The sequence below is a fragment of the Culex quinquefasciatus genome, chromosome 2, assembly GCF_015732765.1.
Source record: "Culex quinquefasciatus strain JHB chromosome 2, VPISU_Cqui_1.0_pri_paternal, whole genome shotgun sequence".
Lineage (NCBI taxonomy): Eukaryota > Metazoa > Arthropoda > Insecta > Diptera > Culicidae > Culex > Culex quinquefasciatus.
Genome location: NC_051862.1, coordinates 218,064,999 through 218,090,127, shown reverse-complemented (window position 1 = coordinate 218,090,127; position 25,129 = coordinate 218,064,999). Strand labels below are relative to the sequence as shown.

Genomic DNA, 25,129 nt, shown 5'->3' with positions numbered 1-25,129 from the left:
TGATGCGGCACAGAAGTTTACGGGGAAAGTGTGGAGACTTTTTTGTAATTGATTGCAGGTCGCAGTAGGCTGGTACAGATGTAAGCACGTGGGATATTGTGGTACCTAATTTGAACACGTGATTGGTTAGATTCTACCTTACAAAAAATATGTTTATCAAATTAACTAATTAACTTTCAATTTCTTCTCATTGCAGCAATCACCATGCACTTCTTCTTCCTGGCTGCGTTCTTCTGGTTGAACACAATGTGCTTCAACATCTGGTGGACTTTCCGGTAAGTTTACTGTCTATTGTCCAGGGGTGGTCCGTCCCCCAAAAACGCGTTTTAATTTGTTCCGATTGGGGATCGTTTATGGTAAATTGGGTCTCAATATTGTTTACATTATTATTCCTGCCTGCCATTCTTGCACAAATATTGACCAGCCTTAATCTATCGCCCAACCCCCTGCGACTTAGGCTGCCAGGTTTTGTTTGGTTTCGCAACGGCTCATTAAATGGGCATTTTTGATGAAGAAGTGGGGCCGAAACCCAAATCCGGCCGACGGTCCACTTGGTTCACTGCTGCTGCTGTTGCATAATGCATGCGAAAACGGGCACTGCCATAACGAATGCACTTTAATGTTTTCTGGTCCGTCGTCGCGGTTTGGGAGACGGCCCTACCACCGGTCGTTTCGGTGGCCTACACTGGTGACCGAGGACCATATGAGCTGTGGTCATCGGGTGAATGAGGGACAATGTTGTTCTGTGGTGGAATGGGTTCTATGGACGGAAAATAATGAAGAATATTATACGATAATTAGTAATTATCTTTATTCGAATAATATTATGAACCGATTTAATTCAATTATTAGTTAAAAATACGTTCTCAACAGGGAGAAAAAAAGGAGATGTGAGGCTAAAAATCTAAAGTAATAAGGTCGAAAAGACAAAAGTCGAATCCCGAAAGGTCGAAAAACTTAATGTCAAATGGCGAAAGACATAAGGTCAAAAGGACAAAGTGAGAAAATTAGAAAAAATCCTTTATTCAAACATGTAAAACATTGTTTGGAAATCGTTTTTCAGAAGCTGCTTTTAATTTGTTTTTGTTTTTGTGGCATTTTTTAAACCTTTTAATTTTTTCAAATCATATTTATCGTTCGCATTTTTTAAAACTTTAATTTTTTTCAAATCATATTTATCGTTCTGGTTTCCCGGGCAGACGGTAATAACAAAATTCATGCCATTTTAATAACAGATACTGTTAAAATAACAGAAAGTGTTATGGATTCTTCATGAAAATTCCATTATTGCATAAGATTTGAATAACACTTTATGTTATCATAACAAAATTTGTTATTGGTCTGATATTAATTGAAAGCAAAAACATCTGAAGAATAACATTTTTTGTTATGGAAGAATAACTCCAACTATTATTGGGATGATCGGATTAGTTGTTAAAATAACAAAATATAATAACAAAGATTTGTTCAAAGAATAATCCAAAATGTTATTGATCTGTTATTACAATAACGATCCAATAACAAAAAAATCATAACGACGAATAACAAATCTTGTTATAAATAACATGAAATGTTTTTGGCTTAGTATTTTCAAATATCAAAAAATGTTATTCCAAAGTTATTACCGTCTGCTCGGGTTTAGTTTTTTTGTCATCTATTCTAATCTTTCAAACATGAGCAGTTTCTTGAAACGTATACGAAAAAGACTTTTCTGGAATATAGTTTTAAGAATTTTATTTTTATTCAAAATATCTAGCATCTTCATGTCTTTTAAGAGTTGTTTTTCAATTTTAAAAGTATCCAAAGGCATATTTTTTTTCTTTTAAGTCAATTAGTTTTTTGCCTCAAATTTTGTGTGTGATAATTACCGACTGACTTTGATAGCCCGGGGTGATAGGTTTTTCAAATGCCCGTCAAATTAATATCTAAACATTTTTGAAAATTTTGAGTAGGTAAGCATTAAGGGATAGCTTATTATCGAACATATATACAAAAATGTGACTGTTACATTTTATGTATCAAAATTAGTGGCCAAATCAAATTTCTATCAATGTCACTCCACTTTACGGTATTTCATTTTCTTTCAGTTAGTTAAAATATTTAGAACATTTTCGTTTATAGAGTATTTTAGCTGGCGCTGCTGGTTCATATCTGAAAAAGTTAATGAAATATTTTCAACATATGTTCCATATAATTTTTTTGTTAATTTCCCATTCCTTAAAAAAAAAAAAATTATTTTTCTTTCAGTATTTTATTACGGGGTTTTTCCGTTCATTCATAAATGGATTGTTTGTTGGGGTATATTTTTAAATTCAAGTATGTTTTCATAAGTTTTCAATACTAATTATTATTTACCAGTTCATTTTTCAAAAACCAGTTTCATTTGTCAAATATGACTAGATCATTGACATTTTTATAAAAAAAAAAATATTCAAAAATATTTTTAAACAAAAAGCTTGAGTAATTTGTTTTAGGCCTCTGCAAATATTTTTCAAAGTTTGTGTCGCCCCCCCCCCTTTTCAAAATTGGCCCGAAAAATCAGACGCAATTTTTTTTCAAAAATCTTCAAAATTTTAATGAAAATATAAGTCAAATGAACTTAAAACAATCTAAAGCGCATTTTCCTGCATTTATAATCATATTTAGCATGTTTGGGCTGGATTAAAAGTATTTTGAATTTTTATGAAATTTCAATGTACAGCACCGCAAAAACTTTTTTGTTTTGCAACAAAATAAATTTTCGTCAATACTTAGGTATTTTGGAAACTAATGATTGCAAAACAACTGGGCAGGTGTACAATGAATTTTTAAACACTTTGTTCATTCAAATGTTGATACCATGGCTCGTAAATTCAATGTTTAAACTTTTTTTTTCATTTTTTTTCTGGTGAATTTGTGCCCCCTTAAAAATTTGCCTGAAAAACTGGGGAGCGGAATAAATTTAGAAAAAAAAACTCAAGAGTATTTCGACGCCAAATCAGGCAAATTTTAATGGTTATTGCCTATTGACTTACAAAATGCATTATTTCAATATTTCATCACTGCCATTTCTGCCGCCATCTTGAATTTTCAAAATAAAACAACTTCATTAAGTTTGATAAAAAAAAATGTGATTCGATTATTCGAAGAATTGATTATCCGAAATGAATTTTCAAGGCCTTTGGAAAATTTGTTAATAGCTTGGACTGTATTGAAACAGTAAAAAATACATTGACTTTATGAGAAGTTTCAATGTTTTTGTTTTGCGCAAGGTAATTTTTCGAAAACAAATGTTTTCTTCAAAACTAAAATTATTGAAAACAATTGAAAAACGACAAACTTTGAATGGTTTTCGTTTTATAAATCAATTAGTTAGCAAACAATATGATTTTGATCTATTTTCAGTGATATTTTGGAAGGCAACATACAAATTTCACCTGAAATTTCGAAGATTTTGAATATAAATAGTGTTTGCGATACATCCTAACCCGAGCAGCCGGAAATAACGTGGGAATAACATTTTTTGATATTTGAAAATACTGGGTCAATAACATTTTATGTTATTTATAACAAGATTTGTTATTCGTCGTTATGATTTTTTTTGTTATTGGATTGTTATTGTAATAACAGACTCATAACAGTTTTAGTTATTCGTCGAACAAATCTTTGTTATTATTTTTTGTTATTTTAACAACTAATTCGATCATCCCGATAACATTTGGAGATATTCTTCCATAACAAAATATGTTATTCCAAAGTTGTTCTTGCTTTCAACCAATATCAGACCAATAACAAATTTTGTTATGATAACATAAACTGTTATTAAACCCTTATGCAATAATGGATTTTTCAAGAAGATTCCATAACACTTTCTGTTATTTTAACAGTATTTGTTATTGAAATGGCATGCATTTTGTTATTACCGTCTGCCCGGGAAAGAACAATTTTCCATTAAAATAAGATTTGCTTCTAATTCATTTATACTACAATTTAAATTTAAGACAGTTTTTGCAATTTTTTACTTTTTTTTATGCAAAAAATGCAGTAAAATATTCTGTTTTTTTTTATTTAAAAAAATCGTTGACTGTTGTAAACTTAAATATTTACATTTCCAATATAAATTTAAATTATGAGACTGTTTACACAAAATTATTCGTTACAAGAAGACGTTTGGGAAAAATTACACTGTAGTGTTGTTGCGCTTGTTTTCATTTAATTCCAGAGCTTCTACAAAAAAAAAATGAAATTTGATTGGTGACAATTTGAAATGCTTTCCTATTTTTTTTTAAATGTTTTTTGTAAACTTTTTTAAATAAATTTTGTAGTCATTATTTAACAAATAAACTAACTTTTCTTAAATTAAAGAAATTGAGTTTAAAAAATATTCAAGTTCAAACTTAATATTTCTCAGTGTCCTAACCAATATCGTTCCGCAATCCAGCAATTAGTATCGCACACGAAGCCGGGAAAAGGGCCGAGGTCCTCATTGGTTGGCGGTTGGTCATCGCGGGGCTGCTCCCGGTTTGTGCAAAAATAAAAACAAACCAACCAACCAAACGGTTGGTGGCCACCTTTTAGTACAGCAATCCGCTCGCCGGCGGTCCAGTCAACGTATGCGGTGTGTTCACCGGGTTTGCTCCGGTCCGTTTGGCCAGTAACGAAAGTCAACCCCGGGTTTTAAAATGTTTATGATGCAATTTAGATTTAAATATGGAGCAATTTATCACGTCCAGTCGGAGGGGGGGCCTTATTTATGTTTGGTTGGTTGGTTTGCAGGAGGGAAGTTGGGAAAAATAACCATTTAGAATTGGTAAACGATTTGTTAATAGTGTCGACTGGGTAATTTCTAGTTCATGATGATTCAGATTTAGAGTCCCCCCGTCTGTTTGGCTTTCGGTGAATTTATTGAACTGCAGTGGATTTGTTATCAACATCGATTAATCGCTTCGCGAAGTCATTAGTTCAGCTAGATGAAAGTTGTAATGGGATTTTGATCAGTGTTCAACTTCAATTGTCAGCAGACTACCCTTAGAGGAATCAGAGTCTGTCCCCAACCGTCTAACGCCATCTCATGGCTTGCTGCTCAGTAGAGCAAGAGAGGTATCTACGTGCGCATGTATTGCGTGTACGTATACGAAAAAGATTGAGGTTAAATTTTGTCCGGCCAGCAAAATCAAATGGTGCGTTAGTGTGTGTACGCGAAACGTCATAAAGCTCTAGTGCACGTTTGCACTCAACAAAATGAACACGACAGAAACATGTGGCTTTTAACACCAACTATCGTGCGGTCCTCTCAAACAAACAGCTGCAGCAGCAGCAGCATAGAGGTTAGTGGGTCCAGCCAGGACACGAGAAATGTGCAGAAATGTTTAATTTGCAATGTTTACGTCAAATGCAATTATCTTCTCGCAGTCGTCGTTCTGTGCGCGTTGGCTTTGCCAAGTTCTGCAGCCCCGAGTTTGGCAAAGAGACCGAGTCATAGTCACAGTCACGTTTATCATAAGTTTTAATAGAGTTCAGGATGAATTTCCGAGCTCCGAAAAGCAGAATGGTATGATCATAAAGAGTGAATGCTGCAGCTACTGCATTCCGCCACGCCAAATTCAATTCAACTTTCTGAGCTGCTCTTATTTCCGGTTGGATGACGATTCGTTGCGGTGTTCCGAACGAGATGCGTTCCGGGGACTCGCACCAGCGATGATGAGCTATGGCAGAGGGGACTTCGACGTGATCCGGTGAATCACGTGAAGGTATGAAACTCACCCTGGGAACGTGCCAATTTCTGCTTATCGAATGTGCCTCGGGGATTGTGGCACATTGGCACAGTTTTGTGATTGGAATTTGTGTGGCGAGAAAGTCAATATTTGCATTGACAGTTGTGAGCTGGAATTTTGTCGACGGTATTTGAATCAATACATGCCAGAATGCTGAGATTCTCAGACACCTCAGATTCTTTGATATTCTCTGATTCTGGTAGAATCGCTGATTCTCCGAATCTTAAGAATCTCAGATTCTTGGAGAATTTCGGATTCTGGGAGAATCTAGGATTCTTGGAGAATCTCGGATTCCTGGAGAATCTTGGATTCTTGGAGAATATCAGATTCTTGGAGAATCTCGGATTCTTGTAGAATATCAGATTCTTGGAGAATCTCGGATTCTTGGAAAATATCAGCTTCTTGAAGAATCTCTGATTCTTGGAGATTCTTCAATTCTTGTAGAATCTATGTTTCTTGGAGAATATCTGATTTTTATAAAATTTCTGATTCTTGAAGAAACTCTAATTCTTGTAAAATTTCTGATTCTTGGATAATCTTTGATTCTTGGAAAATTTCAAAATTATCTGAAAGCCATAGATAGATTTTCTAAATATATACCTTCTAACTCAATCAACCGGGCTTTCTAGCCATCTCCCAAATTAGCTTCTCGCCAGCCTGTCAAGAAGTGAAACCCACCCGTCAAACAGCTCGTTACCTTAGTCTCGGCATGACCTTGCCAGATTCTTCCATCATCAAGGTGTCCCCCCTGCGGACCGCCAACAACAACAACAACAAGTTCGACATTCCTCACCGCGCGTCTTAAGTGACTTTCGCGTGATAAGCTAGATCTTTTTAGAGAGAGCGTGGCAAGAAATGGCCAAAAAAATCGCAAACTCTACAGGGGGGACTCGCCGCGACCATAAATTAAGATTTCGCCGTACTCCCCGACTCGACGGGGGGGAGGGGAGTCGCGAAGGAATTCCTGCTGACACCCATCAGCAGCTGCCACCGCCGAAATAGCTGAGCTGGGTTAGGCCAGGAGATCGCGGCTGGCACTCAAACGAGATAATTTCGGGCTAATTTGCTGTTTTGATGGAATTGTTACCGACCCCCCCTTCTCGGTTTTCGCACTCCAGGAGAAAAGCTGGAGCGAGTGTCACGCAGTTTCTAGGAAATTTGGTAGATTTTAGATTAGTCGCTTGCTGTTTTTTTTTAAAGCTTGACGAATCAAAGTTCCGCTACCCTAGCTCGGCTACGCTGGCTGGACTCGGCTCTAAACATGTGGGATATCTTGTCAAATTAGATCTCGCGAACACGCGCCGAATGTCGTGCGGGGAGGTCAATAAACAAAACTGCTTTTTTTCTGCGGGGATTTGTTCCGTTAATCTGCGAGAAATGACCTCAAGAAGCGTTCCGTGACTAGATACGATCTTTAGCAAATTTGAAGAATTAACTCATGCGACTAATACTGTAGGTTTTAAGTATAAAAAATCTTTACTCAATGACATCACCCGATCTCTATAAATGAAATATTGAGCTTTAACAAACGTTGAAAGGGTTATTCTTATGCATAATTTGTTGAACTTTCCGAAAAAAGTACAAAATTTCTTAAACCTTGATTTCTTCAATTTGATTAATTTTTCAAATATACTCTTTTTTCAATTTCTCCAGTTTCTTCAATTTCTTTAATATGTTCAATTTGTTCAATTTGTTCATTTTTTTCATTTTTTTTTCATTTGTTCAATTTGTTCAAATTGTTCAAATTGTTCAAATTGTTCAAATTGTTCAAATTGTTCAAATTGTTCAAATTGTTTAATTTGTTCAATTTGTTCAATATGTTCAATTTGTTAAATTTGTTCAATTTATTCAATTTGTTCAATATGTTCAATTTGTTCAATTTGTTCAATTTGTTCAATTTGTTCAATTTGTTCAATTTGTTCAATTTGTTCAATTTGTTCAATTTGTTCAATATGTTCAATATGTTCAATTTGTTCAATGTGCTCAATTTTTTCAATTTATTCAATTTGTTCAATTTGTTAAATTTGTTAAATTTGTTAAATTTGTTAAATTTGTTAAATTTGTTAAATTTGTTAAATTTGTTAAATTTGTTAAATTTTTTAAATTTGTTAAATTTGTTAAATTTGTTAAATTTGTTAAATTTGTTAAATTTGTTAAATTTGTTCAATTTGTTCAATTTGTTCAATTTGTTCAATTTGTTCAATTTGTTCAATTTGTTCAATTTGTTCAATTTGTTCAATTTGTTCAATTTGTTCAATTTGTTCAATTTGTTCAATTTGTTCAATTTGTTCAATTTGTTCAATTTGTTCAATTTGTTCTGTGTGTTCAATTTGTTCAATTTGTTCAGTTTGTTCAGTTTGTTCAATTTCTTCAATTTCTTATATTTTTTCAATTTCTTCAATTTCTTCAATTTCTTAAATTTCTTAAATTTCTTAAATTTTTTAAATTTCTTAAATTTCTTTAAAAAAAAACTTAAAATAAAATTTGTGCCAGCCTTAAACATTTTTTTTTAATTTCTAAGATTTTGTTCAAATTCTTAGATTTCTTTGAATTCTTAAATTTTTTTAAAATTTTTAAACTTATTTTGATTATTTTAATCATAAAATTTCTTCAGTTGCTCAATTTTTTTTAAATTACTGAATGTTTAAATTTTTTTTTTCAATTTTGTGAATCATATTATTTCTAAATATTTTTTTATTTCCTATTTTCTGCATTGTTTAGGATTATAATATTTTTGAAATTTCTAAGTTTTCGAAGTTTTTTTTTTTATTTTTCCTTCTCTTGCCAAATTCATTGTTAGATGAAAAAAATTACATCAGGAATTTGTGAATTTTCATCAGGTTCACATTTTAACAATTTTCCTTCCTTTCTTTTTTTCTGTGTACAAAATTTCGTAAATATTAGCCCAAACAACAATATGAAATGAAATCGTTAAAATTTTCTGTCAATTCAATCAGTAATATTATAAGAAAATATCTCTTCAATTAAAGCATAAACTAACTATTTTAAATTTTTGACTCAATTTTCAAGATTTAAAGAACATGTTGTTTTTTTTTACTCTTAAAATAATATAATAGATGTAAAACAAAGAATCTCAATAATTATAATACACATCATCTGAGAAATAAAAAAATGAAAGTTGACAAACATTAGTAATTTTTGATAATCTCTTTCTTTTTTACTCAGTTAGAAATATCATGGTTATATTGACAGAAAGAATTTCCTAAAAAATCGTAGAGTTATAGAGTTTTGATCAATGAAATCTGTCTAGAATCTTGATATTCAGTTGTTTGAGATTTGAGTCTGTTGAACACCTAAATTGAGTTTGTTCTTGGTAAGCAAAATATATATCTTAAAGCTGAGTTACCAATTGCGTTTAAGTTTATAACCATGATGATTCTGAAGTTACTCAACTGCAAACCAACACAGACATCGCGCGATCTCGACGAACTGAGTCGATTAGTACCGCAGTGACCTACAAGAGCTGTGATTTTGCATAACATTAAAGCACACTTTACATTCATTAGAATTACTCGTCCAATAAATCACTCTCTTTAATACTCTACTGCATGTCTAGAACGTCGCGTAGGACCTTGTGAATCGTGACTAGTCGCGCTTTATTTTTCTAAAGCAACTCCTCCTACTCCAACAACTCTGTGTCCTACTCAATTCCAAAGCAATGGGTTTCGCTTTTGTCATCGCGTAACGTTGTGCACTCTCTTGGCTACATACACTATTCATCGCGATTTGCAAAGGAGACTCACAGTATGCAAATAAATGAAACGCAGCCAGAAGCCTCTATACACGCTATTGAACAAGTGCAAACCCCCTCGCGGGTTCTTCGTTCCAGCAGCGTCCCATAAATCGCTGTATTTGCCTCTCAATAGAACTTGAATTAAAGACTGCGACTGCGACGACGCCGATCGGCACAAAGAGGCAAACTCTTTAAAATTCAAACTAGTTCTTTGCATCACTATCGCTGCCGAGCAGATCTACGCGCAAAATAGAACTTGACGACGACTTCCATAGAACGTCGGTTAATTGAACGAATTCTCGAGCGAGATCATCTAGAACTAGAAGGGGGTTGTCCCGGGTTGTTGTGTGCAGCTCAAACCACCGGACGACCTTGGAGCTGGAGTCCGCCCAGATCGATGACTTGTGCCTTCCAAAGGTTGCGCGGGTTGTTTTTGTTTCGGTTTGAAAGAGCGGCACCTGTTCGAACGTGTTCGGTTTGTGGGGTGGAATTTGCCCGTTGATGAGGTTCAGAGGGGGAGGTACGATAATTTATCAAAGTTCACTATGAAAAAAATTGGAGATATTTTTGAAAGTAATTTTAACATGTTTTACAATTTTTGCCTAAGTATAGATTTGTTTTTAAAAGAAAAGAAATTTCAAATAAAGTTACCCAGCAAACTTTTTTCAGTGCACCTGTTCAAACGAGTGCGATCGCGTATTTTTTGCCAGATCGTATGCGGAGCTGGATTTGAAACGGTTGGATCAAGATTGCGAACCGTCGTCGTTGTTCGGGGGACCGACCTTGAGATGAAAAGAAAATTACACCCTGTCAACACGGTGTGTGTGTGTTGATGCCATCATGATTCCGTTCCAACAATACGTAGTTGTTGTTGCTAATGGCGTCATTGTGACTAAATAAAATTGTCTGAAAAGGTGACGGCATTTGAGGTAATTACTTCGACATGAAAAGGTGGTGTTGTTCTGTGTTAGTTGATTGAATATATTATTTACTGAGAACGAAATTAGCTGCTTTGCTAAAATGAACTCTGACTCTTGCTCTAACCACAAGTCCTCTAGTTCTTCTAGTTCCTCTGGGTCCTCTAGGTCATCTAGGTCCTCTAGGTCTTCTAGGTTCTCTAGGTCGACAAGGTCGTCTAGGTCCTCTAAGTCCGCTAGGTCCACTAGTTCCTCTAGTTCCTCTAGATCCTCTAAATTCTCTAGTCTTCTATACTCGACTCTACTCTACTCTACTCTACTCTACTCTACTCTACTCTACTCTACTCTACTCTACTCTACTCTACTCTACTCTACTCTACTCTACTCTACTCTACTCTACTCTACTCTACTCTACTCTACTCTACTCTACTCTACTCTACTCTACTCTACTCTACTCTACTCTACTCTACTCTACTCTACTCTACTCTACTCTACTCTACTCTACTCTACTCTACTCTACTCTACTCTACTCTACTCTACTCTACTCTACTCTACTCTACTCTACTCTACTCTACTCTTCTCTGCAGATCTTCAAAAAAAGTTTCCCCCATGAGGCTCCGGCGAGATTCGAACTCACGATCTCCTGTTTACTAGACAGGCGCTTTAACCAACTAAGCCACGGCGCCTTCACGCTCGGTACAGCTCAAACAACCCATTATATTTCGCTTGCTTTACGCTCAACTGCCTGTCACTTTTAAAATAAAATCCCACATGATCGTTCGAATTAAAACAGAAATTCCCTGCGCTGGAAAACCTTCACCCACACTCTACCGTTGCAAGAAAAATCGCTTCGAAAAGTAAAAGTAGTTTTCCTGAACCGCCGCTGCGCTCGCGCTCGCGCCAAAAGTGCATTCCGAGAATGGCGGCAAAATTAATGAAAGTAATTAGCGCGAAGAAAAATGGCCACATTTAGAGAGAGCGCCGACGAGAACTCTCCCCACATGATAAATGAAGCTTACAAACTCGAAGAATCTGATATTTTTAAAGAATCGGTGACTTATGGGGTCCCGTGTGCCCGTTTAGCGTCACGAGACTTTTTTTTCGTTTCTAATTTATGTCCCGATTCGCGGCAGGTGATGTCTGCGTTTGGGACTAATAAATTTGGAGGTTCCAACCAGGCGATTCTGGTTCTGTTAGAACGAATTTCAGCAACATGTCGGAGGTGGGAAAAGTTATCCTACAGATGGTTATCCTAGGAATAATTTATAGCGCTATGGCGGCCATCTTTATAGCATGCGGGATAACTTGTCATGGTTATCCTAGGAACAATTTTAAGAGAGAATCCAAAAATTCAAAAAAAAACGAACAATTAACATTACCTGGACATGTTTCTTGGCAAAACTTACTGCCCTACATTCCTGGAGTATGAAAATTTGGAAGTGAATGAAAAAAATTCCAGAAATATTTGAACTTCAAATATTTTAATTCAAACATTCAATAAATTTAAAAATCCTTCTAGGATGGGACTCTGGGTCATTTCCTGGACATGTATTTAGGCAAAACTTGTTGCCCTACATTCCTTGAGCATAAAAATACAACTTGGCATGAGGACATGTGGAGGAAAAAAATTCCAGAAATATTTGAACTTTAAATATTTTAATTCAAATATTCAATAAATTTAAAAATCCTTCTAGGATGGGACTCTGGGTCATTTCCTGGACATGTATTTAGGCAAAACTTGTTGCCCTACATTCCTTGAGCATAAAAATACAACTTGGCATGAGGCCATGTGGAGGAAAAAAATTCCAGAAATATTTGAACTTTAAATATTTTAATTCAAATATTCAATAAATTTAAAAATCCTTCTAGGATGGGACTCTGGGTCATTTCCTGGACATGTATTTAGGCAAAACTTGTTGCCCTACATTCCTTGAGCATAAAAATACAACTTGGCATGAGGCCATGTGGCGGAAAAAAATTCCAGAAATATTTGAACTTCAAATATTTTAATTCAAATATTCAATAAATTTAAAAATCCTTCTAGGATGGGACTCTGGGTCATTTCCTGGACATGTATTTAGGCAAAACTTGTTACCCTACATTCCTTGAGCATAAAAATACAACTTGGCATGAGGCCATGTGGAGGAAAAAAATTCCAGAAATATTTGAACTTTAAATATTTTAATTCAAATATTCAATAAATTTAAAAATCCTTCTAGGATGGGACTCTGGGTCATTTCCTGGACATGTATTTTTGTAAAACTTATTGCCCTACATTCCTTGAGCATAAAAATACAACTTGGCATGAGGCCATGTGGCGGAAAAAAATTCCAGAAATATTTGAATTTCAAATATTTTAATTCAAATATTCAATAAATTTAAAAATCCTTCTAGGATGGGACTCTGGGTCATTTCCTGGACATGTATTTAGGCAAAACTTGTTGCCCTACATTCGTTGAGCATAAAAATACAACTTGGCATGAGGCCATGTGGAGGAAAAAAATTCCAGAAATATTTGAACTTTAAATATTTTAATTCAAATATTCAATAAATTTAAAAATCCTTCTAGGATGGGACTCTGGGTCATTTCCTGGACATGTATTTAGGCAAAACTTGTTGCCCTACATTCCTTGAGCATAAAAATACAACTTGGCATGAGGCCATGTGGCGGAAAAAAATTCCAGAAATATTTGAACTTCAAATATTTTAATTCAAATATTCAATAAATTTAAAAATCCTTCTAGGATGGGACTCTGGGTCATTTCCTGGACATGTATTTAGGCAAAACTTGTTGCCCTACATTCCTTGAGCATAAAAATACAACTTGGCATGAGGCCATGTAGCGGAAAAAAATTCCAGAAATATTTGAACTTCAAATATTTTAATTCAAATATTCAATAAATTTAAAAATCCTTCTAGGATGGGACTCTGGGTCATTTCCTGGACATGTATTTAGGCAAAACTTGTTGCCCTACATTCCTTGAGCATAAAAATACAACTTGGCATGAGGCCATGTGGAGGAAAAAAATTCCAGAAATATTTGAACTTTAAATATTTTAATTCAAATATTCAATAAATTTAAAAATCCTTCTAGGATGGGACTCTGGGTCATTTCCTGGACATGTATTTAGGCAAAACTTGTTGCCCTACATTCCTTGAGCATAAAAATACAACTTGGCATGAGGCCATGTGGCGGAAAAAAATTCCAGAAATATTTGAACTTCAAATATTTTAATTCAAATATTCAATAAATTTAAAAATCCTTCTAGGATGGGACTCTGGGTCATTTCCTGGACATGTATTTAGGCAAAACTTGTTGCCCTACATTCCTTGAGCATAAAAATACAACTTGGCATGAGGCCATGTGGCGGAAAAAAATTCCAGAAATATTTGAACTTTAAATATTTTAATTCAAATATTCAATAAATTTAAAAATCCTTCTAGGATGGGACTCTGGGTCATTTCCTGGATATGTATTTAGGCAAAACTTGTTGCCCTACATTCCTTGAGCATAAAAATACAACTTGGCATGAGGCCATGTGGCGGAAAAAAATTCCAGAAATATTTGAACTTCAAATATTTTAATTCAAATATTCAATAAATTTAAAAATCCTTCTAGGATGGGACTCTGGGTCATTTCCTGGACATGTATTTAGGCAAAACTTGTTGCCCTACATTCCTTGAGCATAAAAATACAACTTGGCATGAGGCCATGTGGCGGAAAAAAATTCCAGAAATATTTGAACTTCAAATATTTTAATTCAAATATTCAATAAATTTAAAAATCCTTCTAGGATGGGACTCTGGGTCATTTCCTGGACATGTATTTAGGCAAAACTTGTTGCCCTACATTCCTTGAGCATAAAAATACAACTTGGCATGAGGCCATGTGGAGGAAAAAAATTCCAGAAATATTTGAACTTTAAATATTTTAATTCAAATATTCAATAAATTTAAAAATCCTTCTAGGATGGGACTCTGGGTCATTTCCTGGACATGTATTTAGGCAAAACTTGTTGCCCTACATTCCTTGAGCATAAAAATACAACTTGGCATGAGGCCATGTGGCGGAAAAAATTCCAGAAATATTTGAACTTCAAATATTTTAATTCAAATATTCAATAAATTTAAAAATCCTTCTAGGATGGGACTCTGGGTCATTTCCTGGACATGTATTTAGGCAAAACTTGTTGCCCTACATTCCTTGAGCATAAAAATACAACTTGGCATGAGGCCATGTGGAGAAAAAATTCAGAAATATTTGAACTTTAAATATTTTAATTCAAATATTCAATAAATTTAAAAATCCTTCTAGGATGGGACTCTGGGTCATTTCCTGGACATGTATTTAGGCAAAACTTGTTGCCCTACATTCCTTGAGCATAAAAATACAACTTGGCATGAGGCCATGTGGAGGAAAAAAATTCCAGAAATATTTGAACTTCAAATATTTTAATTCAAATATTCAATAAATTTAAAAATCCTTCTAGGATGGGACTCTGGGTCATTTCCTGGACATGTATTTAGGCAAAAATTGTTGCCCTACATTCCTGGAACATAAAAATACAACTTGGCATGAGGCCATGTGGCGGAAAAAAATTCCAGAAATATTTGAACTTCTAATATTTTAATTCAAATATTCAATAAATTTAAAAATCCTTCTAGGATGGGACTCTGGGTCATTTCCTGGACATGTATTTAGGCAAAACTTGTTGCCCTACATTCCTTAAGCATAAAAATACAACTTGGCATGAGGCCATGTGGAGGAAAAAAATTCCAGAAATATTTGAACTTTAAATATTTTAATTCAAATATTCAATAAATTTAAAAATCCTTCTAGGATGGGACTCTGGGTCATTTCCTGGACATGTATTTAGGCAAAACTTGTTGCCCTACATTCCTTGAGCATAAAAATACAACTTGGCATGAGGCCATGTGGAGGAAAAAAATTCCAGAAATATTTGAACTTCAAATATTTTAATTCAAATATTCAATAAATTTAAAAATCCTTCTAGGATGGGACTCTGGGTCATTTCCTGGACATGTATTTAGGCAAAACTTGTTGCCCTACATTCCTTGAGCATAAAAATACAACTTGGCATGAGGCCATGTGGCGGAAAAAAATTCCAGAAATATTTGAACTTCAAATATTTTAATTCAAATATTCAATAAATTTAAAAATCCTTCTAGGATGGGACTCTGGGTCATTTCCTGGACATGTATTTAGGCAAAACTTGTTGCCCTACATTCCTTGAGCATAAAAATACAACATGGCATGAGGACATGTGGAGGAAAAAAATTCCAGAAATATTTGAACTTCAAATATTTTAATTCAAATATTCAATAAATTTAAAATCCTTCTAGGATGGGACTCTGAGTCATTTCCTGGACATGTATTTTGGTAAAACTTGTTGCCCTACATTCCTTGAGCATAGGCCTGGCCTCATGCCAAGTTGTATTTTTATGCTCAAGGAATGTAGGGCAACAAGTTTTGCCTAAATACATGTCCAGGAAATGACCCAGAGTCCCATCCTAGAAGGATTTTTAAATTTATTGAATATTTGAATTAAAATATTTGAATTAAAATATTTGAAGTTCAAATATTTCTGGAATTTTTTTTTCCGCCGCATGGCCTCATGCCAAGTTGTATTTTTATGTTCCAGGAATGTAGGGCAACAAGTTTACAAAATACATATCCAGGAAATGACCCAATCCCATCCTAGGATTTTAAATTTATTGAATATTTGAATTAAAATATTTGAAGTTCAAATATTTCTGGAATTTTTCACATGTCCTCATGCCATGTTTATGCTCAAAATGTAGGGCAATAAGTTTTACAAAAATACATGTCCAGGAAATGACTCAGAGTCCCATCCTAGAAGGATTTTAAATTTATTGAATATTTGAATTAAAATATTTGAAGTTCAAATATTTCTGGAATTTCCTCCACATGCCATTTTATGCTCAAGGAATGTAGGGCAACAAGTTTTGACTAAATACATGTCCAGGAAATGACCCAGAGTCCCATCCTAGAAGGATTTTTAAATTTATTGAATATTTGAATTAAAATATTTGAATTAAAATATTTGAAGTTCAAATATTTCTGGAATTTTTCTTCCGCCGCATGGCCTCATGCCAAGTTGTATTTTTATGTTCCAGGAATGTAGAACAACAAGTTTTACCAAAATACATGTCCAGGAAATGACTCAGAGTCCCATCCTGGAAGGATTTTCAAATTTATTGAATATTTGAATTAAAATATTTGAAGTTCAAATATTTCTGGAATTTTTTTCCTCCACATGGCCTCATGCCAAGTTGTATGTTCAGGAATGTAGGGCAACAAATACATGTCCAGGAAATGGATTTTAAATTTATTGAATATTTGAATTAAAATATTTGAAGTTCAAATATTTCTGGAATTTTTCCACATGTCCTCATGCCATGTATTTTTATGCTCAAGAAATGTAGGGCAACAAGTTTTACAAAAATACATGTCCAGGAAATGACTCAGAGTCCCATCCTAGAAGGATTTTCAAATTTATTGAATATTTGAATTAAAATATTTGAAGTTCAAATATTTCTGGAATTTTTATGCTCAAGGAATGTAGGGCAACAAGTTTTACCAAAATACATGTCCAGGAAATGACTCAGAGTCCCATCCTAGAAGGATTTTTAAATTTATTGAATATTTGAATTAAAATATTTGAATTAAAATATTTGAAGTTCAAATATTTCTGGAATTTTTCTTCCGCCGCATGGCCTCATGCCATGTTGTATTTTTATGCTCAAGGAATGTAGGGCAACAAGTTTTACAAAATACATGTCCAGGAAATGACTCAGAGTCTATCCTAGAAGGATTTTAAATTTATTGAATATTTGAATTAAAATATTTGAAGTTCAAATATTTCTGGAATTTTTCTCCACATGTCCTCATGCCAAGTTGTAAATGTAGGGCAACAAGTTTTGACTAAATACATGTCCAGGAAATGACCCAGAGTCCCATCCTAGAAGGATTTTTAAATTTATTGAATATTTGAATTAAAATATTTGAATTAAAATATTTGAAGTTCAAATATTTCTGGAATTTTTTTCCTCCACATGTCCTCCTGCCATGTTGTATTTTTATGCTCAAGGAATGTAGGGCAACAAGTTTTACAAAAATACATGTCCAGGAAATGACTCAGAGTCCCATCCTAGAAGGATTTTCAAATTTATTGAATATTTGAATTAAAATATTTGAAGTTCAAATATTTCTGGATTTTTTTTCCTCCACATGTCCTCATGCCATGTTGTATTTTTATGCTCAAGGAATGTAGGGCAACAAGTTTTGCTTAAATACATGTCCAGGAAATGACCCAGAGTCCCATTCTAGAAGGATTTTCAAATTTATTGAATATTTGAATTAAAATATTTGAAGTTCAAATATTTCTGGAATTTTTTTCCTCCACATGTCCTCCTGCCATGTTGTATTTTTATGCTCAAGGAATGTAGGGCAACAAGTTTTACAAAAATACATGTCCAGGAAATGACTCAGAGTCCCATCCTAGAAGGATTTTCAAATTTATTGAATATTTGAATTAAAATATTTGAAGTTCAAATATTTCTGGAATTTTCCTCCACATGTCCTCATTATGCTCAAGGAATGTAGGGCAACAAGTTTTACAAAAATACATGTCCAGGAAATGACTCAGAGTCCCATCCTAGAAGGATTTTCAAATTTATTGAATATTTGAATTAAAATATTTGAAGTTCAAATATTTCTGGAATTTTTTTCCTCCACATGTCCTCATGCCATGTTGTATTTTTATGCTCAAGGAATGTAGGGCAACAAGTTTTACCAAAATACATGTCCAGGAAATGACTCAGAGTCCCATCCTAGAAGGATTTTAAATTTATTGAATATTTGAATTAAAATATTTGAAGTTCAAATATTTCTGGAATTTTTTTCCTCCACATGTCCTCATGCCATGTTGTATTTTTATGCTCAAGGAAAGTAGGGCAACAAGTTTTACAAAAATACATGTCCAGGAAATGACCCAGAGTCCCATCCTAGAAGGATTTTTAAATTTATTGAATATTTGAATTAAAATATTTGAATTAAAATATTTGAAGTTCAAATATTTCTGGAATTTTTCTTCCGCCGCATGGCCTCATGCCATGTTGTATTTTTATGCTCAAGGAATGTAGGGCAACAAGTTTTACAAAAATACATGTCCAGGAAATGACTCAGAGTCCTATCCTAGAAGGATTTTTAAATTTATTGAATATTTGAATTAAAATATTTGAAGTTCAAATATTTCTGGAATTTTCCTCCTCATGCCAAGTTGTATTTTTATGCTCAAGGAATGTAGGGCAACAAGTTTTGACCAGGAAATGACCCAGAGTCCCATCCTAGAAGGATTTTTAAATTTATTGAATATTTGAATTAAAATATTTGAAGTTCAAATATTTCTGGAATTTTTTTCCTCCACATGTCCTCCTGCCATGTTGTATTTTTATGCTCAAGGAATGTAGGGCAACAAGTTTTACAAAAATACATGTCCAGGAAATGACTCAGAGTCCCATCCTAGAAGGATTTTCAAATTTATTGAATATTTGAATTAAAATATTTGAAGTTCAAATATTTCTGGAATTTTTTTCCTCCACATGTCCTCATGCCATGTTGTATTTTTATGCTCAAGGAATGTAGGGCAACAAGTTTTGCTTAAATACATGTCCAGGAAATGACCCAGAGTCCCATTCTAGAAGGATTTTTAAATTTATTGAATATTTGAATTAAAATATTTGAAGTTCAAATATTTCTGGAATTTTTTTCCTCCACATGTCCTCCTGCCATGTTGTATTTTTATGCTCAAGGAATGTAGGGCAACAAGTTTTACAAAAATACATGTCCAGGAAATGACTCAGAGTCCCATCCTAGAAGGATTTTTAAATTTATTGAATATTTGAATTAAAATATTTGAAGTTCAAATATTTCTGGAATTTTCCTCCACATGGCCTCATGCTAAGTTGTATTTTTATGCTCAAGGAATGTAGGGCAACAAGTTTTACCAAAATACATGTCCAGGAAATGACCCAGAGTCCCATCCTAGAAGGATTTTAAATTTATTGAATATTTGAATTAAAATATTTGAATTAAAATATTTGAAGTTCAAATATTTCTGGAATTTTTTTTCCGCCACATGGCCTCATGCCAAGTTGTATTTTTATGTTCCAGGAATGTAGGGCAACAAGTTTTACCAAAATACATGTCCAGGAAATGACTCAGAGTCCCATCCTAGAAGGATTTTCAAATTTATTGAATATTTGAATTAAAATATTTGAAGTTCAAATATTTCTGGAATTTTCCTCCACATGGCCTCATGCCAAGTTGTATTTTTATGCTCAAGGAATGTAGGGCAACAAGTTTTGCCTAAATACATGTCCAGGAAATGACCCAGAGTCCCATTCTAGAAGGATTTTCAAATTTATTGAATATTTGAATTAAAATATTTGAAGTTCAAATATTTCTGGAATTTTTTTCCTCCACATGGCCTCATGCCAAGTTGTATTTTTATGTTCCAGGAATGTAGGGCAACAAGTTTTGCCTAAATACATGTCCAGGAAATGACCCAGAGTCCCATTCTAGAAGGATTTTTAAATTTATTGAATATTTGAATTAAAATATTTGAAGTTCAAATATTTCTGGAATTTTTTTCCTCCACATGTCCTCATGCCATGTTGTATTTTTATGCTCAAGGAATGTAGGGCAACAAGTTTTACCAAAATACATGTCCAGGAAATGACCCAGAGTCCCATCCTAGAAGGATTTTAAATTTATTGAATATTTGAATTAAAATATTTGAAGTTCAAATATTTCTGGAATTTTTTTCCTCCACATGGCCTCATGCCAAGTTGTATTTTTATGCTCAAGGAATGTAGGGCAACAAGTTTTACCTAAATACATGTCCAGGAAATGACTCAGAGTCCCATCCTAGAAGGATTTTCAAATTTATTGAATATTTGAATTAAAATATTTGAAGTTCAAATATTTCTGGAATTTTTTTCCTCCACATGGCCTCATGCCAAGTTGTATTTTTATGCTCAAGGAATGTAGGGCAACAAGTTTTACCTAAATACATGTCCAGGAAATGACCCAGAGTCCCATCCTAGAAGGATTTTCAAATTTATTGAATATTTGAATTAAAATATTTGAAGTTCAAATATTTCTGGAATTTTTTTCCTCCACATGTCCTCATGCCATGTTGTATTTTTATGCTCAAGGAATGTAGGGCAACAAGTTTTGACTAAATACATGTCCAGGAAATGACCCAGAGTCCCATCCTAGAAGGATTTTTAAATTTATTGAATATTTGAATTAAAATATTTGAATTAAAATATTTGAAGTTCAAATATTTCTGGAATTTTTTTCCTCCACATGTCCTCATGCCATGTTGTATTTTTATGCTCAAGGAATGTAGGGCAACAAGTTTTACAAAAATACATGTCCAGGAAATGACTCAGAGTCCCATCCTAGAAGGATTTTCAAATTTATTGAATATTTGAATTAAAATATTTGAAGTTCAAATATTTCTGGAATTTTTTTCCTCCACATGGCCTCATGCCAAGTTGTATTTTTATGCTCAAGGAATGTAGGGCAACAAGTTTTGCCTAAATACATGTCCAGGAAATGACCCAGAGTCCCATCCTAGAACTATTTTTAAATTTATTGAATATTTGAATTAAAATATTTGAAGTTCAAATATTTCTGGAATTTTTTTCCGCCACATGGCCTCATGCCATGTTGTATTTTTATGCTCAAGGAATGTAGGGCAACAAGTTTTACAAAAATACATGTCCAGGAAATGAGGATTTTTAAATTTATTGAATATTTGAATTAAAATATTTGAAGTTCAAATATTTCTGGAATTTTTTTCCTCCACATGTCCTCATGCCAAGTTGTATTTTTATGCTCAAGGAATGTAGGGCAACAAGTTTTGACTAAATACAAGGATTTTTAAATTTATTGAATATTTGAATTAAAATATTTGAAGTTCAAATATTTCTGGAATTTTTTTCCTCCACATGTCCTCATGCCAAGTTGTATTTTTATGCTCAAGGAATGTAGGGCAACAAGTTTTGACTAAATACATGTCCAGGAAATGACCCAGAGTCCCATCCTAGAAGGATTTTTAAATTTATTGAATATTTGAATTAAAATATTTGAATTAAAATATTTGAAGTTCAAATATTTCTGGAATTTTTTTCCTCCACATGTCCTCCTGCCATGTTGTATTTTTATGCTCAAGGAATGTAGGGCAACAAGTTTTACCTAAATACATGTCCAGGAAATGACTCAGAGTCCCATCCTAGAAGGATTTTTAAATTTATTGAATATTTGAATTAAAATATTTGAAGTTCAAATATTTCTGGAATTTTTTTCCTCCACATGGCCTCATGCCAAGTTGTATTTTTATGCTCAAGGAATGTAGGGCAACAAGTTTTACAAAAATACATGTCCAGGAAATGACTCAGAGTCCTATCCTAGAAGGATTTTTAAATTTATTGAATATTTGAATTAAAATATTTGAATTAAAATATTTGAAGTTCAAATATTTCTGGAATTTTTTTCCTCCACATGTCCTCATGCCATGTTGTATTTTTATGCTCAAGGAATGTAGGGCAATAAGTTTTACAAAAATACATGTCCAGGAAATGACTCAGAGTCCCATCCTAGAAGGATTTTTAAATTTATTGAATATTTGAATTAAAATATTTGAAGTTCAAATATTTCTGGAATTTTCCTCCACATGGCCTCATGCCAAGTTGTATTTTTATGCTCAAGGAATGTAGGGCAACAAGTTTTACCTAAATACATGTCCAGGAAATGACCCAGAGTCCCATCCTAGAAGGATTTTCAAATTTATTGAATATTTGAATTAAAATATTTGAAGTTCAAATATTTCTGGAATTTTTTTCCTCCACATGTCCTCATGCCATGTTGTATTTTTATGCTCAAGGAATGTAGGGCAACAAGTTTTGACTAAATACATGTCCAGGAAATGACCCAGAGTCCCATCCTAGAAGGATTTTTAAATTTATTGAATATTTGAATTAAAATATTTGAATTAAAATATTTGAAGTTCAAATATTTCTGGAATTTTTTTCCTCCACATGTCCTCATGCCATGTTGTATTTTTATGCTCAAGGAATGTAGGGCAATAAGTTTTACAAAAATACATGTCCAGGAAATGACTCAGAGTCCCATCCTAGAAGGATTTTTAAATTTATTGAATATTTGAATTAAAATATTTGAAGTTCAAATATTTCTGGAATTTTTTTCCTCCACATGGCCTCATGCCAAGTTGTATTTTTATGCTCAAGGAATGTAGGGCAACAAGTTTTGCCTAAATACATGTCCAGGAAATGACCCAGAGTCCCATCCTAGAAGGATTTTTAAATTTATTGAATATTTGAATTAAAATATTTGAAGTTCAAATATTTCTGGAATTTTTTTCCGCCACATGGCCTCATGCCATGTTGTATTTTTATGCTCAAGGAATGTAGGGCAACAAGTTTTACAAAAATACATGTCCAGGAAATGACTCAGAGTCCTATCCTAGAAGGATTTTTAAATTTATTGAATATTTGAATTAAAATATTTGAAGTTCAAATATTTCTGGAATTTTTTTCCTCCACATGTCCTCATGCCAAGTTGTATTTTTATGCTCAAGGAATGTAGGGCAACAAGTTTTGACTAAATACATGTCCAGGAAATGACCCAGAGTCCCATCCTAGAAGGATTTTTAAATTTATTGAATATTTGAATTAAAATATTTGAATTAAAATATTTGAAGTTCAAATATTTCTGGAATTTTTTTCCTCCACATGTCCTCCTGCCATGTTGTATTTTTATGCTCAAGGAATGTAGGGCAACAAGTTTTACAAAAATACATGTCCAGGAAATGACTCAGAGTCCCATCCTAGAAGGATTTTCAAATTTATTGAATATTTGAATTAAAATATTTGAAGTTCAAATATTTCTGGAATTTTTTTCCTCCACATGTCCTCATGCCATGTTGTATTTTTATGCTCAAGGAATGTAGGGCAACAAGTTTTGCTTAAATACATGTCCAGGAAATGACCCAGAGTCCCATTCTAGAAGGATTTTTAAATTTATTGAATATTTGAATTAAAATATTTGAAGTTCAAATATTTCTGGAATTTTTTTCCTCCACATGTCCTCATGCCATGTTGTATTTTTATGCTCAAGGAATGTAGGGCAACAAGTTTTACAAAAATACATGTCCAGGAAATGACTCAGAGTCCTATCCTAGAAGGATTTTTAAATTTATTGAATATTTGAATTAAAATATTTGAAGTTCAAATATTTCTGGAATTTTTTTCCTCCACATGTCCTCATGCCAAGTTGTATTTTTATGCTCAAGGAATGTAGGGCAACAAGTTTTGACTAAATACATGTCCAGGAAATGACCCAGAGTCCCATCCTAGAAGGATTTTTAAATTTATTGAATATTTGAATTAAAATATTTGAATTAAAATATTTGAAGTTCAAATATTTCTGGAATTTTTTTCCTCCACATGTCCTCCTGCCATGTTGTATTTTTATGCTCAAGGAATGTAGGGCAACAAGTTTTACAAAAATACATGTCCAGGAAATGACTCAGAGTCCCATCCTAGAAGGATTTTCAAATTTATTGAATATTTGAATTAAAATATTTGAAGTTCAAATATTTCTGGAATTTTTTTCCTCCACATGGCCTCATGCCAAGTTGTATTTTTATGCTCAAGGAATGTAGGGCAACAAGTTTTGCCTAAATACATGTCCAGGAAATGACCCAGAGTCCCATTCTAGAAGGATTTTCAAATTTATTGAATATTTGAATTAAAATATTTGAAGTTCAAATATTTCTGGAATTTTTTTCCTCCACATGGCCTCATGCCAAGTTGTATTTTTATGTTCCAGGAATGTAGGGCAACAAGTTTTGCCTAAATACATGTCCAGGAAATGACCCAGAGTCCCATTCTAGAAGGATTTTTAAATTTATTGAATATTTGAATTAAAATATTTGAAGTTCAAATATTTCTGGAATTTTTTTCCTCCACATGTCCTCATGCCATGTTGTATTTTTATGCTCAAGGAATGTAGGGCAACAAGTTTTACCAAAATACATGTCCAGGAAATGACCCAGAGTCCCATCCTAGAAGGATTTTAAATTTATTGAATATTTGAATTAAAATATTTGAATTAAAATATTTGAAGTTCAAATATTTCTGGAATTTTTTTTCCGCCACATGGCCTCATGCTAAGTTGTATTTTTATGCTCAAGGAATGTAGGGCAACAAGTTTTACCAAAATACATGTCCAGGAAATGACCCAGAGTCCCATCCTAGAAGGATTTTAAATTTATTGAATATTTGAATTAAAATATTTGAATTAAAATATTTGAAGTTCAAATATTTCTGGAATTTTTTTTCCGCCACATGGCCTCATGCCAAGTTGTATTTTTATGTTCCAGGAATGTAGGGCAACAAGTTTTACCAAAATACATGTCCAGGAAATGACTCAGAGTCCCATCCTAGAAGGATTTTCAAATTTATTGAATATTTGAATTAAAATATTTGAAGTTCAAATATTTCTGGAATTTTTTTCCTCCACATGGCCTCATGCCAAGTTGTATTTTTATGCTCAAGGAATGTAGGGC

The 25,129-nt window shown here is 33.3% G+C and overlaps 1 protein-coding gene and 1 non-coding gene across 5 annotated transcripts in view; one reads left to right on the top strand and one right to left on the bottom strand.

Annotated features, from left to right (window-relative positions):
- Window positions 1-25,129, top strand: part of LOC6053464 (probable G-protein coupled receptor Mth-like 1) — a 234,845-nt gene that overhangs the window by 156,610 nt on the left and 53,106 nt on the right. For all 4 annotated transcript variants that reach the window (XM_038251412.1, XM_038251414.1, XM_038251411.1 and 1 more), the window contains exon 4: window positions 197-275. In XM_038251412.1, the coding sequence (XP_038107340.1) occupies window positions 197-275 (79 nt within the window). The remainder of the gene's footprint in view (window positions 1-196; window positions 276-25,129) is intronic.
- Trnat-agu lies at window positions 11,037-11,110 on the bottom strand. Its single transcript has one exon. It is a non-coding gene; the product is annotated as a tRNA-Thr (tRNA).